The 14,655-nt window shown below is 43.7% G+C and overlaps 1 protein-coding gene across 2 annotated transcripts in view; it reads left to right on the forward strand.

Annotated features, from left to right (window-relative positions):
- Positions 1 to 14,655, forward strand: part of LATS2 (large tumor suppressor kinase 2) — a 75,726-nt gene that overhangs the window by 36,361 nt on the left and 24,710 nt on the right. For both annotated transcript variants that reach the window (XM_068266956.1, XM_068266957.1), the window contains one exon: positions 12,218 to 12,350. In XM_068266956.1, coding sequence (XP_068123057.1) covers positions 12,218 to 12,350 — 133 coding nt within the window. The remainder of the gene's footprint in view (positions 1 to 12,217; positions 12,351 to 14,655) is intronic.

Raw genomic sequence — 14,655 nt, forward strand, 5'->3', positions numbered from 1 at the left:
GTGCATAGAACTCTCAGTAACGGACATTCCATACAGATCACCTGTCAGAACTTGACCACCAGTGATACATTTCAGAATGTAAAAGCTTTCCTCTCTCTGATTTACAATGGGCAAACACTTACTAAATAACCTGTAAATAAATATTGTAAACTATAAGCAATTTTATTCATTATGCTATTTTCACTACAGTTCCTCTTTAAAGTCACATACTGTCCACTATTTGTGGCTGCAGTGGTGTACTTTGCTGCAGGCTGGCAATTTGCTGTCCTTCGGCTTGGCAAATCTGACCCCGTGTGATTTAGCCATATAGACATGCTTGCTTGTGGTGGCTGCTGTTGTGTCCATGTGCCACTTGTTACGTCCTGCATTGTGCGGACTCTGCATGTTACACAAGCAGGCAGACCGATTACAGTTGTGACTAATATAAGGATTTATGATGCCATGTGTGTTTTTCTAAACATTGTGCCAGAGTGTTTGATTATTAGAAAGCAGAACCTTCTGAGAGTCGACCTGTAATCGCTCCTCAGTAACTGGAGAGAGAAGATAGAGAATATTAGTACAAAGATTAATACTAAACCTGGCGGTGCGCATTGCCATCTCCACATAAACAGCACAGGATGGGAACTTGTGTCTGCCCTGTATTAGCAGGGATTTATGGGAACAACCCAGACTTGTTACACATTCCTGCAGCATTAACTTCCTGCTGGATTTCTTCCAGAACAGCAAGACAAGTGTCTGTGTGCATTCTGCCTCTGTGTTTAGATTTCTCCTCATTCTTGGAGGGAGGGGGGAGGGTAGTGGGCATCCATGTTTTCTTGAGCACAAACTACTTGCCTCCTTCTTGTCTGTTGCTGCAAACACATGAGGATTATCATCCCTTGGGCAAACACAAGTGGAGTGGGTAGCTTAGCTGGGATATTTCGCATTATCGCCCTGCAGTGGACGGTAACACCAAGAAAGATACGCGTGGCCTGGGGGCTGCAGGCACAGTTGCAGTCGACTTACAAGACGACGGTAATGAAACTAGCTAGAGGCGGGAGAGAGGAGGATCGTGGAGGACCGACGCGGGACAGGATGGCTAATGGGGGCTTGGGGACGCCCCAGGTAAGTGAAACTGTTTGTTATAAGCTAATCTTCAGTTACCCTTTAAGTGATCTTTCAAAACACATTATAAGAAAAAAGAAAAAGTGCTTGAAAAGCAATTAGAAGAATTTACATAACTTAGGAGATCTGAGTGTCTGAGGCTACTGCACATGCGCGGGCGTGTCCACGTGCTTCCTTGATCGCGCTCCAGGGAGCATTCTACGCTTGTGCAGCTTACAAATGCTTAAAGGATACCTTAGCGTTGAAAATATTTCAAAAAGGAGGCCTACAGTGTGTGTGGGGAGTGGTGCAGAGGCTTACCGCATCTCCCTTGCCCTGGCGTCGCCTTCCGTTCTTCAGCAATTTGCCTCATTCTTTATCGCTGGTCGGGCTTATGCGCCCTACCAGACACACTGGTATGCGCAGCATAGTATGACCGGGTTGGAGGGCACTGACCAGCAATACAGAACGGGGCAAATTGCCAGAGAACGGAGGGTAACGCCGGGGCACGGGGGTGCGGTAAGCATCTGCACAACTCCCCACACACACACACAGTAGGTGGCTTTTAAAAATATATATAATGCTCATGTATCCTATACGCTGCGCATGCGCAGAACTCTCCTGGCCATGGGAGTGCGTTTGAAGAAGTGCAGTAGCCAGGTCTTAGAGCGGACAGCAGAACCTTAGAGAGTATCAGGACTACAGAGAGGGACATGATAGACTGCAGGAAGCTGTGAGAAGCCCCAGGTGAGTAAATCTGATTCTTACTACCCCTCTCAGATCAATATTATTTTATTTGATAAAGTTGGGCTTTCCTAGCTGATTGCTACATTGTACATTCCTCTGTGATCAGGCTGCTGTGGTTAGTCAGCTGCACCTTTTCCCTTCCACTCTGCCTATAAAAGAACATGCACGCTCCACTGTGCACGTCTGTACGGAGACGGTTAGAGTGAAAGATTATATGCCTGCCCAGCTACCATGTTATGTCTGTAGCCAGCTATAGAGTTTACTAAGGACACATTTCTGCAATGAATTAATGTTGCAGTGTTGGCAGCCAGAAGCATGTGAAATACTTGGCATGCAGTTATCTCCAGTGCAAATATGAGCAGTATGTATACCTTACACATTCCTGTCTATATAGATTTTTTTTTCTGGCTTCCATCAGACATAATGTTCTGCTAAGCTTTGTATCTTGAAATACCATTTCATGTTTCTTTCCTTTTTTTTCTATCAAACCGCAGAGATAGTTATTTTTTTAGTTAAGCAGAATTGTAAAACGTCAGCCACAAAATCATATTCCATTTACCCACTGTTCTGGGTTTATTATGTAGTCTACATCCTGACCCTGCTTGGCAAATATTACAATACAATCATAAATGTTTTTGCTCAAATAAATCTTATTTCAGTTAGCCTGGCTCTATTTGGTACATTGCCAATGAGAAGGAAGCTTTTCATTTCCCTCTCCCACATTCCTGCTCCTCACTGATTGGTTGAGGGCAGTTTAGTGCTGCTGAAATACGATCTATGCCTGTGCTCTCATGTGTTTACAAAGCAAGCTAGCTATGACAGTGCAGATTCTAGGAGAAAATAAAGAGTCAGGGCTGGAACTCACTAGAGCGATTTTCTGAGGGTTTAGGGAGCGATTCAAACCGCTAGCGATTTTCCCTAAACGCTCAGCTAATGTTAATGGATGGGCCAAATTCCACTGGAGCGATTGCGATTACTAAATCGCAAAACTCAGGATATGCAGCATTTTTGAGCGTTAGCGATTAGCATTTCTGCAATGTAAAGTATATAAACGCTGGCATAATCGCTCGTCAAAACCTACACAGAGCGATTTTGCAACTGTTTTTTACAGTACTGCACACTGTAACAAAATGAAAATTAATTGAAAGGACCAATCAGAATTAAAAACGCTAATCGCTACACAACCGCTGGCAAATTAATTACACTTTTTAAAATCGCTCACGAAAACGCCCATGAAATCGCTTACAAACCGCTCATACAAAAAAAACGCGATTAGCGATAGTGTTTTGTAGTGGGTTCCAGCCCTCAGGGAGGAAATGACATCAGGATTGGCTTCAGTCAGAGGGAATCAAGATGGCAAGTGCCTGGAACAGAATTCTCTCTTTATTTACTAAATAAAATTCACTGAAATCAAAACGTGGACAGTATAATACATCTGTTAATAAGTAGTTATCTACTTGCATATGTGTTTTTTCCCCCTGGCATAGTATGACTGACCCTGCATCTACATCCTAGAGTTGAACTATGTGCAGACTGTCAATTTTCCTTGGCCAAAACAATAGTTTCATAGACTCTTCATATCGATTTTCTCTACATACTTCTTGGTTTTCTGTAAAATTTGATTGCAAAAATCTAATTGAGTATACACTACCTGGCAGGGAGCCAACATCATGTCTGAAAACCAGGGCTGTGGAGTCGGAGTCTGAGCAATTTCTGGGTCAGAGTTGGTGGTTGCATAAACTGAGGAGTTGGAGTACCGATGATTGTTGTACCTATGCCACAGCCCTACTGAAAACTGATATCCAAAACAATCTATAAAGTTTTTGTTTTTAGACAATTTTTAACATGTGTCTGCTGTTAAAGGGGACCTGAAATGAGAGGAATATGGAGGCTGTACTCTTCATTCCTATATAAAGAATGCCAGTTGCCTGGCTGTCATGCTGAGCTTAGCCTTTGGTTATTTGAGTCATACACCTGTAATAAGCATGCAGCCAGTGGAGTCAGATTAGAGTCAAAGCATCTGATCTGCATGCTCATTCTAGGGCAGTGACTTATAGAATTAGCAGTGGAGCATCAGCACAGACAACTGGCATTGTTTATTAGAGAATGAACTTTCACAATCGCAGACGGACGTGAATGAGACTTCAAACGATCGCAGTACTTAGCGCGGAAGTCATGGGGATCTAACAATAGTCTGTGATGGGTCACGATTGCCACACACCGCTAGACATCATTTAAAACAGACCTGTACTCAGAACGTCCTCTCTGCTCTAAAAGATAAGCAACAGCATAATAACCTTTAAAGAAAAAACATTTCTTTGTTACAGCTGATACACATCCTGCAATAAATCTGCACTGTTTCTACTTCCTCCTTTCATGGAAGCAGACCTACTGTTAACATCCTGTGTTTACAAATTAGCTATCAGCCGGGGCAGTCAGATGAGGGGGAATTAGGTTAAACTCTCTAAATACATACAGGGCGCATTCCTCTATGTTTTCCTTCTGTCCTGTGTAAGAGTTCAGGTCCACTTTCACTGACTTTAGTTAAAAGATGTTGCAAAAAATCACAAAAAAACGGATCGTTTATCGGGGAAAAAGTCGCCGGCGATGGCAAAAAACCTCTGCAAGAATCACTTCATGGGTATGGGCCTTAGCTGTGTACATTATGTGTGCATCTTTTACTAGCTGTGCAGGTCATGTCGCCCTGTATTCAGGGCTTTGCATGACACGGCCGAGCTAAGCTGTATGTCCATCTTGGGCCGCTCCGTTAGGCTAGACACATTATTTTTGGTCCTGGATGCTTTTGCAGAATTAGCCGCGCACATTGCTGCTTCGACACATACCCTACATTGCTGGAGAACCAAACTGGACAAATTTGTGCAGGCCAGCTGCAGAATAGACATTCCTGCCATAATAGATGGTGTTTTTAGCAGGACTGTAAACAGGTGGATTACACAACGGCTGGGGCTAAATGGAATGGAATCGCTGGGATGCACGTTGTAGAATTCTGGCGTTCTTTTCCAGGAAATCTCTCCAATATTTCATCTATTTCTGTGAACAGCGCTCTTTGTTGATTGTGACACACAAGCGAGCTTCTGTATTTCTGTAAAGCAGGCGTGTCCGGCTCACATGAAAGCGCATGCCATAGTGTGCAGGCTAGCTCTGCGGGGGGCCACATTACTTATACCAGGGGCTGCTGCACGTGATTAATCCCTATTCCTGTGTCACTGGATAGAGTAACAACAATTAGATAATACAGCTAAATACAGTCATGCCTTCATAAAACAGTAGGTAATTGCTTTTGTTTGTTCAAAGAGCAAAGCTTGAATTTTTTTTTATTTTAAAGTGGACCTAAACTCTTGCGCAGGACACAAGTAAAATGGAGAGAAATGTACCCTGTGAGTTTTTAGAGAGAAGAGCCTGTCTAATTCCCCCTAATCTTCAAGCCCTCTAGTGTTCTCCCCAGAATTTGTTTCCATCCGGGTGGCATGAAGAAGTAGCCGAGTGGGGCACAGCTGGGGGAATGCAGCGCCGGCGCGTCTCTGCGCAATTCTGTGTACAGCATATGAGGCAGATGAGGAGGTGAGTTGATGACAGACGGGTGGTCACAAAAATTACCAGAGTGGAGAACCCGCCTAAAAGAGCCTAGGGAGAACACTGTCCTCACTCCATGTTCCCACTCCAGTGATGTCCTCCCAGTCTTCGGCCCTTTGTGGGTAACTGTAATAGAACACGGAAAAGCCGCCGCGTGTACTGACAGCAAGGCGGTTGATTCCGCGTCCAGTGCGGCGGTTTGTACGCGGCAGCGTGCGTCTGGTGTGGCTGGGTCTGTTAGTTCACACAGATTGAGAAATACGCGCATGCGCGCTGAGAGGCAGAACCTTTGTGACAACCAAGGAGGGATCAGCTGACCAGGTTGGTCAGCTGACCTCAAGAGCAAGTGACTATTGGTTGATCACTAATGGGTGGCGCCGGAGAGTGCCGCTCTATATATAGTTACTGCTGGTCAGTCTCAGGTTGTCTGCCGTTGCGAACACTTACGTGGAAGCACTCAGACCTTAGTCAGATCCTACAGTGTGTTAGAACCAGGAGGACCTGGGAATTCACACTGAGCCAGATTACTTCTGTGTATCATTCTGTTATACTTCAGACTAGTTCCAGGGTGTCGAGACCACGGACCTCACACCCAAGATTAGGGACTCTGTGTTATCATTATGTTATACTTCAGACTAGTTCCAGGGTGTCGAGACCACGGACCTCACACCCAAGACTAGGCATTGTTTTGATATCTGTTATGACCTATTGCATTCCTGACTATCCCTCTGCTTTATGATTCGGTACCTACGCATATCTGACTATCTGTTGCCAACCCTGCCTGCCTTTGGATACCGAATTAGCCTTCTGTCTCTGTACCTTGTCTGTCAGTGTGTTGCCGACCTGGCTTGCCCGACCTTGAGAGCTATCTCTCTCTCCTTTAGAGATAGTCTCCAGACCTGCTAGTGACATCCACCTCCAGGTGTCACTCACTCTTAGGTCCTTCCTACCTTCAGACTGGGACTCCACCTCTCTGGAGGTCTCAGGCTGCTGGAAGGTCTTTATACTTCCCAAAGGGCAGTATTGCCCATACTGCCAAAGACCACCTGCTCCTCGGGTGGTCGTACTCAAAGTCATTACTGTTGCACCAAACACTCACACTATATAGGTGTCCAGAGGTTAGTTATACTTGGATTATCGATGATTTTGCAGATTATTAATAATCAGGTATAATCTGTATTTTTGGTGTTACTGCAGATCACCAATAATCCGATCCTCTCTGTGTGCTGACACCGATCGTTACAGTAGCCTTCAAAACTGCGCCATGTGCAGATCCATGCTAACGCATGCGCAGTGTGGATGGACCCGTCTTCGGAAGTACTTGGGGAACTTTCTAAGGACACCCAGAGGCATGTAATTTGAATGGGGGGGCAGAGCTGGAATGAGGGAACAGAGAGAGGACCGGGAGAGGCTTTATGGTATCCAGAGCTTCTCTCTTCTTTTTTTAGAGGTCTCTTCAGGGTTGACTTTAGAGTTCACTTTAATAGCTGATATTACTTGGGGGCTTTTTTACATAATCCATCATGGAGTTTGCTTCTTAAGCATAGGAAACTGATCTGGGAGGGCAGAAAGTGTGAGTTTGATGTTTTCAGGCTGTAGAGCAATCGCTGAAGCATTTCACCCGTAGCATTTCTAAGAAATCTGTCTTTAATAAGCAGGTATGAAATGTTTACATTCTCACAGGAGAATGGCAAAAATGGCAGGAATGACGAGTTCCTGCAAGCACGTTCCACACATATGAGTTACAGCCCTTCGCCTGCCCATCACATGTGTTCTTCATCTTCTACGGCCTCCTCGCAGCAGCCAGAAATCTGCTAAATCTTCTCCTGGAGACATGAAACCGCCAGGCCATCTTATGTATTATACATGACAGCCAAGCTGCAGCTCTTCCTACACCACGCTTCTACCCTTTGTGCCTCTCCATCCTCCATAATAAATGCACCTGAGCACTCACCTGGTTACATCACTCGTCTCACAGCCAGGCCCGGATTTACATCACAGTAGCCTGTAGGCGCAGATGTCCTGGCACCCTAGACTTCACCCTCCATGAACCTACTAACCCCCACCAAACTGCACTGCAAGTGTGCTGGCTGGCTGTCACTTGCCTTTTAGTTCCCAACATAGGTAACTACACATAGCTCTGGCTACATAATACTAAGTTGCTAGAGGTGTCCCTAAGTATTAGGTAGCTAGAAGTGCCCCCAACTGAAGGCAGATCTGGTCAGTGGAATGCAGATGCCTCGGTGAGTAACCTCTCATTTACACCCCACTCGGGACTCTGCCTAGGTAAGGTAGGAGGGAGGCACTTGGGGAGGGGAGAAAGCCGACCTTGCCATCATTAGGCGCCTGTAGGCAAATGCCTACAGTGCCTTATGGTAAATACACAGCACTAGAGGCCTGGGCTCAATCAGTGTTGAGTTTGTGGCTTGCTTTCACATCCCAAAAACATACTTGCCGGTAGGTTAATCAGCCTCCCCTGTAGATTACAGCAGGGTTGCAGGTTACAGCAATAAGGACATATGCACATAAATGACAAAAATAGCTGAGAGAACTCTAAGACAGTGTTCACACTTATTAAAATGTGCATGCTTTTGGCGAATGTGTGAAAAATGCGTTTGCCACACACCCAATTAAGGTTGTGTTTTCTCATTTTTTGCAATTGTGTGAAAAAACCCACAAAAATAAATTTACACTTTGCATGTGCATTTCAATCCACTTTCTTTAGCTGGTCTGAAAATAGGCATGCAACAATTTGCACACGAGCACACATTTTTATGGGGAAAAAAAGTATGCGGAAAAAGTTTTCGTTTCTAGGAGTAGGAGGATAGATACAATTGTTTATTTCATCAATTTATTTTTACCTTGGGTTCACTTTAACCACTTCCTGCAAAATGCACATCTATAAACGCTCTATTGTGCACCTTTAGAGAGGATAGGAAGTTAATATAACCCTGGCTGTTCAGGCGTTGATGTGCACGACCGGTCCTATCCCACTGATTACTGCGACATTTGGAAATGATCGATTAGCCGTGGAATTGTGCCGTTAATGGGCATCTTTTACTTTTATCTTTTAAACAACAGGTGACAAACACAAGGCCCGCGGGCCGATTGCCGCCCTCCTTGCCATTTTATGTGGCCCTTGAGAGCTTCCAATGTCCATCAATGTAAGCAGAAAACGCATGACAGTAGGCCAGTGATCTGCAAACTCGGCTCTCCAGCTGTTAAGGAACTACAAGTCCCATAATGAATTGTGGGAGTCTGTCAGCCATAGTCATGATTCATAAAGGCAAATGCATTGTGGGACTCGTAGTTCCTTAAAAGCTGGAGAGACAAGTTTGTAGATCACAGTTCTAGTCCAGTGATCAGCAAACTTGTCTCTCCAGCTGTTCAGAAACTACAAGTCCCACAATGCATTTGCCTTTATGAATCATGACTATGGCTGACAGACTCCTGCAATGCATTGTGGGACTTGAAGTTCCCTAACAGCTGGAGAGATAAGTTTGCAGATCACTGTTCTAGTCCAAAGGAGCACACCGATTACAGTGCTTCTGACTGAAATATTACCAGTTTGAGCCAGGATGCAGCAATAATCCACGGGATTGTCCCAGCAAAATTTGCATGGGCCCCCCTCCTTCAATCACACATACCCACACCCCCTCCCCACATAGCAGAGTAGCGCAGTGGAGCAGTGTTAATGTTTGCCTGCTCCAGCTGTACGTTATTCTTTTTGTTCTTCCTGGCAGTCAAGTGTTCTGTGCTTCCATACTTCCTTCTCCCGATCATGTGACATGCCTCAGTAGCCAGAGATATGCTGCATAAAGCATGTGGCTATTCGTAAGATCAGAGGAGACTCGAAGCAGAGCTGAAACAGGTAAATATTAAACTGCTCCACTGCACTGCTCTGCGGAAGGGGAGGAGCAGGCCCCTCACAGTCAATATAACTACATCACTTAAAGAGGAACTCTATATATATAAATAATGTAATTAAAAAAAGTGCTTCATTTTTACAATAATTATGTATAAATGATTTAGTCAGTGTTTGCTCATTGTAAAATCTTTTAGATCTCTGATTTACATTCTGACATTTATTACATGGTGACATTTTTACTGTTGGCAGGTGATGTAGCTGCTGCATGCTTTTTTGGCTGTTGGAAACAGCTGTAAACAGCTTTTTCCCACAATGCAACAAGGTTCACAGACAAGAAACTGCCGGGAGTACCACGGTCCTCAGTTTCTTGTGGGAGGGGTTTCACCACAATATCAGTCATACAGCGCCCCCTGATGGTCTGTTTGTGAAAAGGAATAGATTTCTCATGTAAAAGGTGGTATCAGCTACTGATTGGGATAAAGCTCTTGGTCGGAGTTTCTCTTTAATTCGTGACTGTTCAGAAAATGTTAAATCTTAATAAACCATATGGCACACGACTTAGACTATGTTGTAGATTTTGACCCTTTACCAGTTTGACACCCCTAACAATGACGGGTGAGCAGCAGAGTACCTTGACTAATGGTATGGAAGGTGTTGGTGTGCAGGAGTCCAGCAAGTTCCAGTTTCGACAAGGCAGACTAATATAAGCTCTGCGATGCTCTGCACAATAACTCCTATGGTATGGATGGGCCCAAGACTTCTGGTCACGTGGATCCGCCAATGGCATTTTTTCACAGTGCTAACTGGTGCGGGACATCATTTCCCATGATGCTCGGCTAGAGAGGGAGGCCTAAAATACTTTTCTGAATTCCTGGAAGTCAGATTAGCTCAGCTTTTCTTCCAGCCAGTGACTTCCAGTAATCCGTTGCGTGAGATATCCCGTTATATAGGTGGATTCCTCCAGCCGCATTAATTTATTGAAGTATGTTGAGTGCTGCTGGTATTTAGTGTGGCCCCTTCTCTCCTGCATCCCATGGAAAATTCTCTTATTTTAACTATGCCGTTAGACTTAATGGAATGTGCTTTGTGTTGTGTGGCCATACAGGCTCAGTCCATGGTTTAACCACTTGAAGGGAAAGTCAATTTGTGTCAAGTCCTCTTTAAAGGACCTCTTGCAAAAATCTTAAAAATGTAAAGTATATGTAAAACGTATACAATTAAGTAGTATGTTTCTTCCAGAGTAATATGAACCATAAATTACTTTTCTCCTATGTTGCTGTCACTTACAGTAAGTAGTAGAAATCTGACATTACCGACAGGTTTTGGACTAGCCCATCTCCTCATGGGGGGTTCACAGGGATTTCTTTATTTTCAAAATGCACTTAGTAAAAGATAGTTGCTCCGTCCAACTGCCCAAAAAGTGTGCGGTGAGCAGGGAGACTGGCCAACATCTTTGTATAAATCTTTTTCAGGGAGTGTTTTCATACATAATAAAGGCCATGCTGAGAATCCCCTATGAAAAGATGGATTAGCCCAAAACCTGTCGGGAATGTCAGATTTATACTACGTACTGTAATGACAGCAACATAGGAGAGAAGTAATTTCTGGCTCATTTTACTTAGGAAGAAACATACTTCTTATTTGTATGTGTTTTAAATTGTAAGATTTTTGCGACAGTTCCTCTTTAAAGAGGAGCTTTAACCCAACATTGAACATCTTCCCAATCAGTAGCTGATACACCCTTTCCCACAGGTAATCTAGACCTTTTCTCAAATAGATCATCAGGGACATCCATGTGGCTACAGTGTTATGTCAGAGTCATGGTCCTGACAGTTTGCTGACTGTGAACCTCCTTGCATTATGGGAAATAACAGCTGTTACCAACTGCCAATCAAGCAGTATCTCCCTGTGTATAGAACTCAAACTTTCAGATCACCTGACAGAACGGACTAAGGATGTCACCACCCGTGGTACATTTCAGAATGTAAATCGGTTGAGGAAAGATTTTACAATGGACAAACACTGACTAAATCGTTTATAAATGAGTATGGTATAAAATAAACAAAGTTATTCATTGTTATTTTCACTACAGTTCCCCTTTAAGTCTTCTAATAACTATACTCTTAACAAAACAATGGATTGGTCACTCCTATATTTTTAGCCTCTCAGTGACATTTAAAAACCGGGGAGTCAGGAATGGAAGCTGGGATTTTGTAGGTGGGGAATTTTCTAGTTATGTAATTGAAGGTTACTGAAAAAACGGTTCCTGTTATGACATCACCAAGGCGCCAGCCAGTCATAACCGCTCTTATTTTAGCAGCTGCCCGTTCTGTGGTCATAGCAAAATCATTCTATTCCATTCTGATTCAGCATTAATTCAGCACATAAACTTTTCTTCTAATCCCAGCTTATTTTAGTGAGAATTTAACTTTTTCATTACTGCAAGCCTAAGGGCTGCAGCCACTAAGGGTGCGCTTCATGGTCACCCAGGTTCATTAGGAGCCTTGCCCTGAGACTCCTGTTTTATATAATGGCTTGAGCCAGGCTTTCGAGCCAAGGCTGTGGAGTTGTAGTCGAGGAATAAGAGCAATATTTTGGGTACCTGGAATCGGAGTCATTGTGATTTTTGTACCAAGTCCATAGCCCTGCTAGGTATTAGACTAAAGGTGGCCACTAACAATCCAATCTTTTTTGTAGATCACTTTCAGGTTAATTTATGTGATCATCTTGGATGCAGATTGTGCCTCCAGGAGACCCTTACATTTTACACACAGATGTGGAGGAAGCGACATTCCTTTCCTAGATGTTACTTGGCGGGCATTCAGATTATTACTAATCCAAGTTTGTGACTGGTCCCCTTTATTGTGGAATGTATTGTCAATTTGTACCTAAAAACCCGCTAACTCTAATTTCTTTCTTGATTAGGAGATGGCGAAAAGAGCATTGAAGCAGACAGGAAGCCGAAGCATTGAAGCAGCCCTGGAATTTATCAGTAAGATGAGTTATTTGGATCCCCGGAATGAACAGATTGTCCAAGTCATCAAGCAGACATCCCCAGGTAATGGGCTGCAGAGAGAAGAGTCCATCTCTTCACGTTAGCATTTCAAAGTAACTGTCCAGTATAGAGACAAACACACAAATGTGTCAACGCTGATTTTGTAGAGAACAGTTTCTTAGCTAGTGTTTCTATTTTAAAGTGGACAGAAGGAAAACCTAGAGAAATGCACCCTGTATGTATTTAGAGAGTTTAGGCTGTCTATTTCTCCCTCATCTGTGACATATTACAAGTGTAATTTGCTCTCTCAACTGTGTCAGCTGAGGAATCTCCTCTGCCACGGTAGGGCAGTTACTTTATAAACACAGGATGTTAACAATATGTCTGCTTTTGTGAAAGCAGGAAGTAGACACACTGCAGATTTATTGCAGGATTTGTATCAGCTGCCACAAAGAAATGTTTTTCTTTAAATGTTATTATGCTGTTGCATATCTTTTAGAGCAGAGAGGAAATTCTAAATTCAGGTCCGCTTTAAACAAGTCCTGTAACGACACATAGTGGCATGCAGTAAATTATTCAGGATACCTTCTGTTACGGTAATTGTCCTGGTTTCGGCATCAGAAATATTTCCTATATCTATATATGCTGTAGATTGAATGTAGGCCTGCCTTCCAGTAATGCTCAGCCTAGGCTGATAAGCTATGCACCCTCAGAGCATTCTGGGAGACAAGGTATATTTGGTACTGGTTTCAGAACTCTCAGTAAACAAACATTCCGTAGAGATCACCTCACAGGACTCAAGATGTCGCCCCCTGTGATACATTTCAGAATGTGATTCAGGGAGAGGAAAGATTTTACTAAAATGGGCAAACAATGACTAAATCATATATAAGGCCTAGTGCACACCAGAGCGGTTCTGCTGCGGTTTGCGATCCGCTTGCAGGTGCGGATCCGCTAGAGTAATGTATTTCAATGGGCTGGTGCACACCAGAGCGGGAGGTGTTTTGCAGAAACGCATACTCCCGGGCTGCTGCAGATTTTGGATTGCGGATGCGTTTCTGCCTCAATGTTAAGTATAGGAAAAACGCAAACCGCTCTGAAAAACGGCACTTCAGAGCGGTTTGCCAGGCGGTTTTTGTTACAATAGCTGTTCAGTAACAGCTTTACTGTAACAATACATGAAATCTACTACACCAAAAACGCTTCACAAAACCGCAAAATGCTAGCTGAAACGCTACAGAAAAAGAAGAAAAAGCGTTTCAAAATCTGCTAGCATTTTGCAGATCTGCTAGCGGTTTTTGGTGTGCACCAGGCCTAAATGGATAGTGTAAAAAAAAAAAAAAAAAAGCAATTTTATTCATTACCCTATTTTCATTACAGTTCCTAATTAACAAGGACCGCTTGTCAAACATAAAGCAGCCCATCATGTTGTAATGATTCGGCATTAAAGAGGAACTTCAGTCTAAACAAACTTACTGTCATTAAGTTACATTAGGTATGTTAATTAAACTAGTGAGTTAATATAATCTCTTACCCACCCTGTTTTAAAAGAACAGGCAAATGTTTGTGATTTCACGGGGGCAGCCATCTTTTTGGTTGAAAGGAGGTGACAGGGAGCATGAGACACAGTTCCATCTGTCCTGTGTCCTGATCACCCCTCCCAGCTGCTAGGCAAAGAGAACATCAACATTAGAATTCCCATCATGCTTTGCACTGCATCAGGGGAAAAATGCCCAGGCAGATTTCTTTGATGGGGCGGAGCTTAGCTTCTGTGTAGCTAAAAATGAGGCTTGGGTAAGAAAAACAAAGTTCTGATGCTGTGAAACTGTTAAAGAAAGGCCGAGCCATTTCAGAGTAGATTTTTAGTGTGGAGGTTCACTTTAAGTCAATGCATAATCTTGAATCCAGCCTCCTTATTCTTCTAACTTGTGGCTATAGGGCTGAACTTTTTCTGCTGCTAGGGAAGTGTGCTTTCCCCAGCCTGGCAGGCTATACGTGCTATGCAGAGCGATGCACGGAACTTTTATAGTTAACTGGTCCGGACGCTGGCTATCTCTTTTCATCCATCTGTGGAAATGCACTCCGAGCATCCTCTTCTGACTGGAATAACATGTGATCAGGGCTCAGAAGATAGTGTCAACAGTGCAGTGCCACCTGGTGGTGGAGAAGGGGTAATGGAAAAGACTCTTCCATCCCTGGGTGGTGATGGACCACTGACACTATATTGTGAGCCTTGATCGCATGTAATAACGTGATTGGAAGTCAGTAGGCGGATGTCGGGAGTGCAGAGCCGTGGGTGGAAGAAGAGAGGAAACCAGTCCAATGTCCGGAACAGGCAACTATAAAAACACTCCCTGCGCCGCTCTGC

The sequence above is a fragment of the Hyperolius riggenbachi genome, chromosome 2 (genome assembly GCF_040937935.1).
Source record: "Hyperolius riggenbachi isolate aHypRig1 chromosome 2, aHypRig1.pri, whole genome shotgun sequence".
NCBI lineage: Eukaryota > Metazoa > Chordata > Amphibia > Anura > Hyperoliidae > Hyperolius > Hyperolius riggenbachi.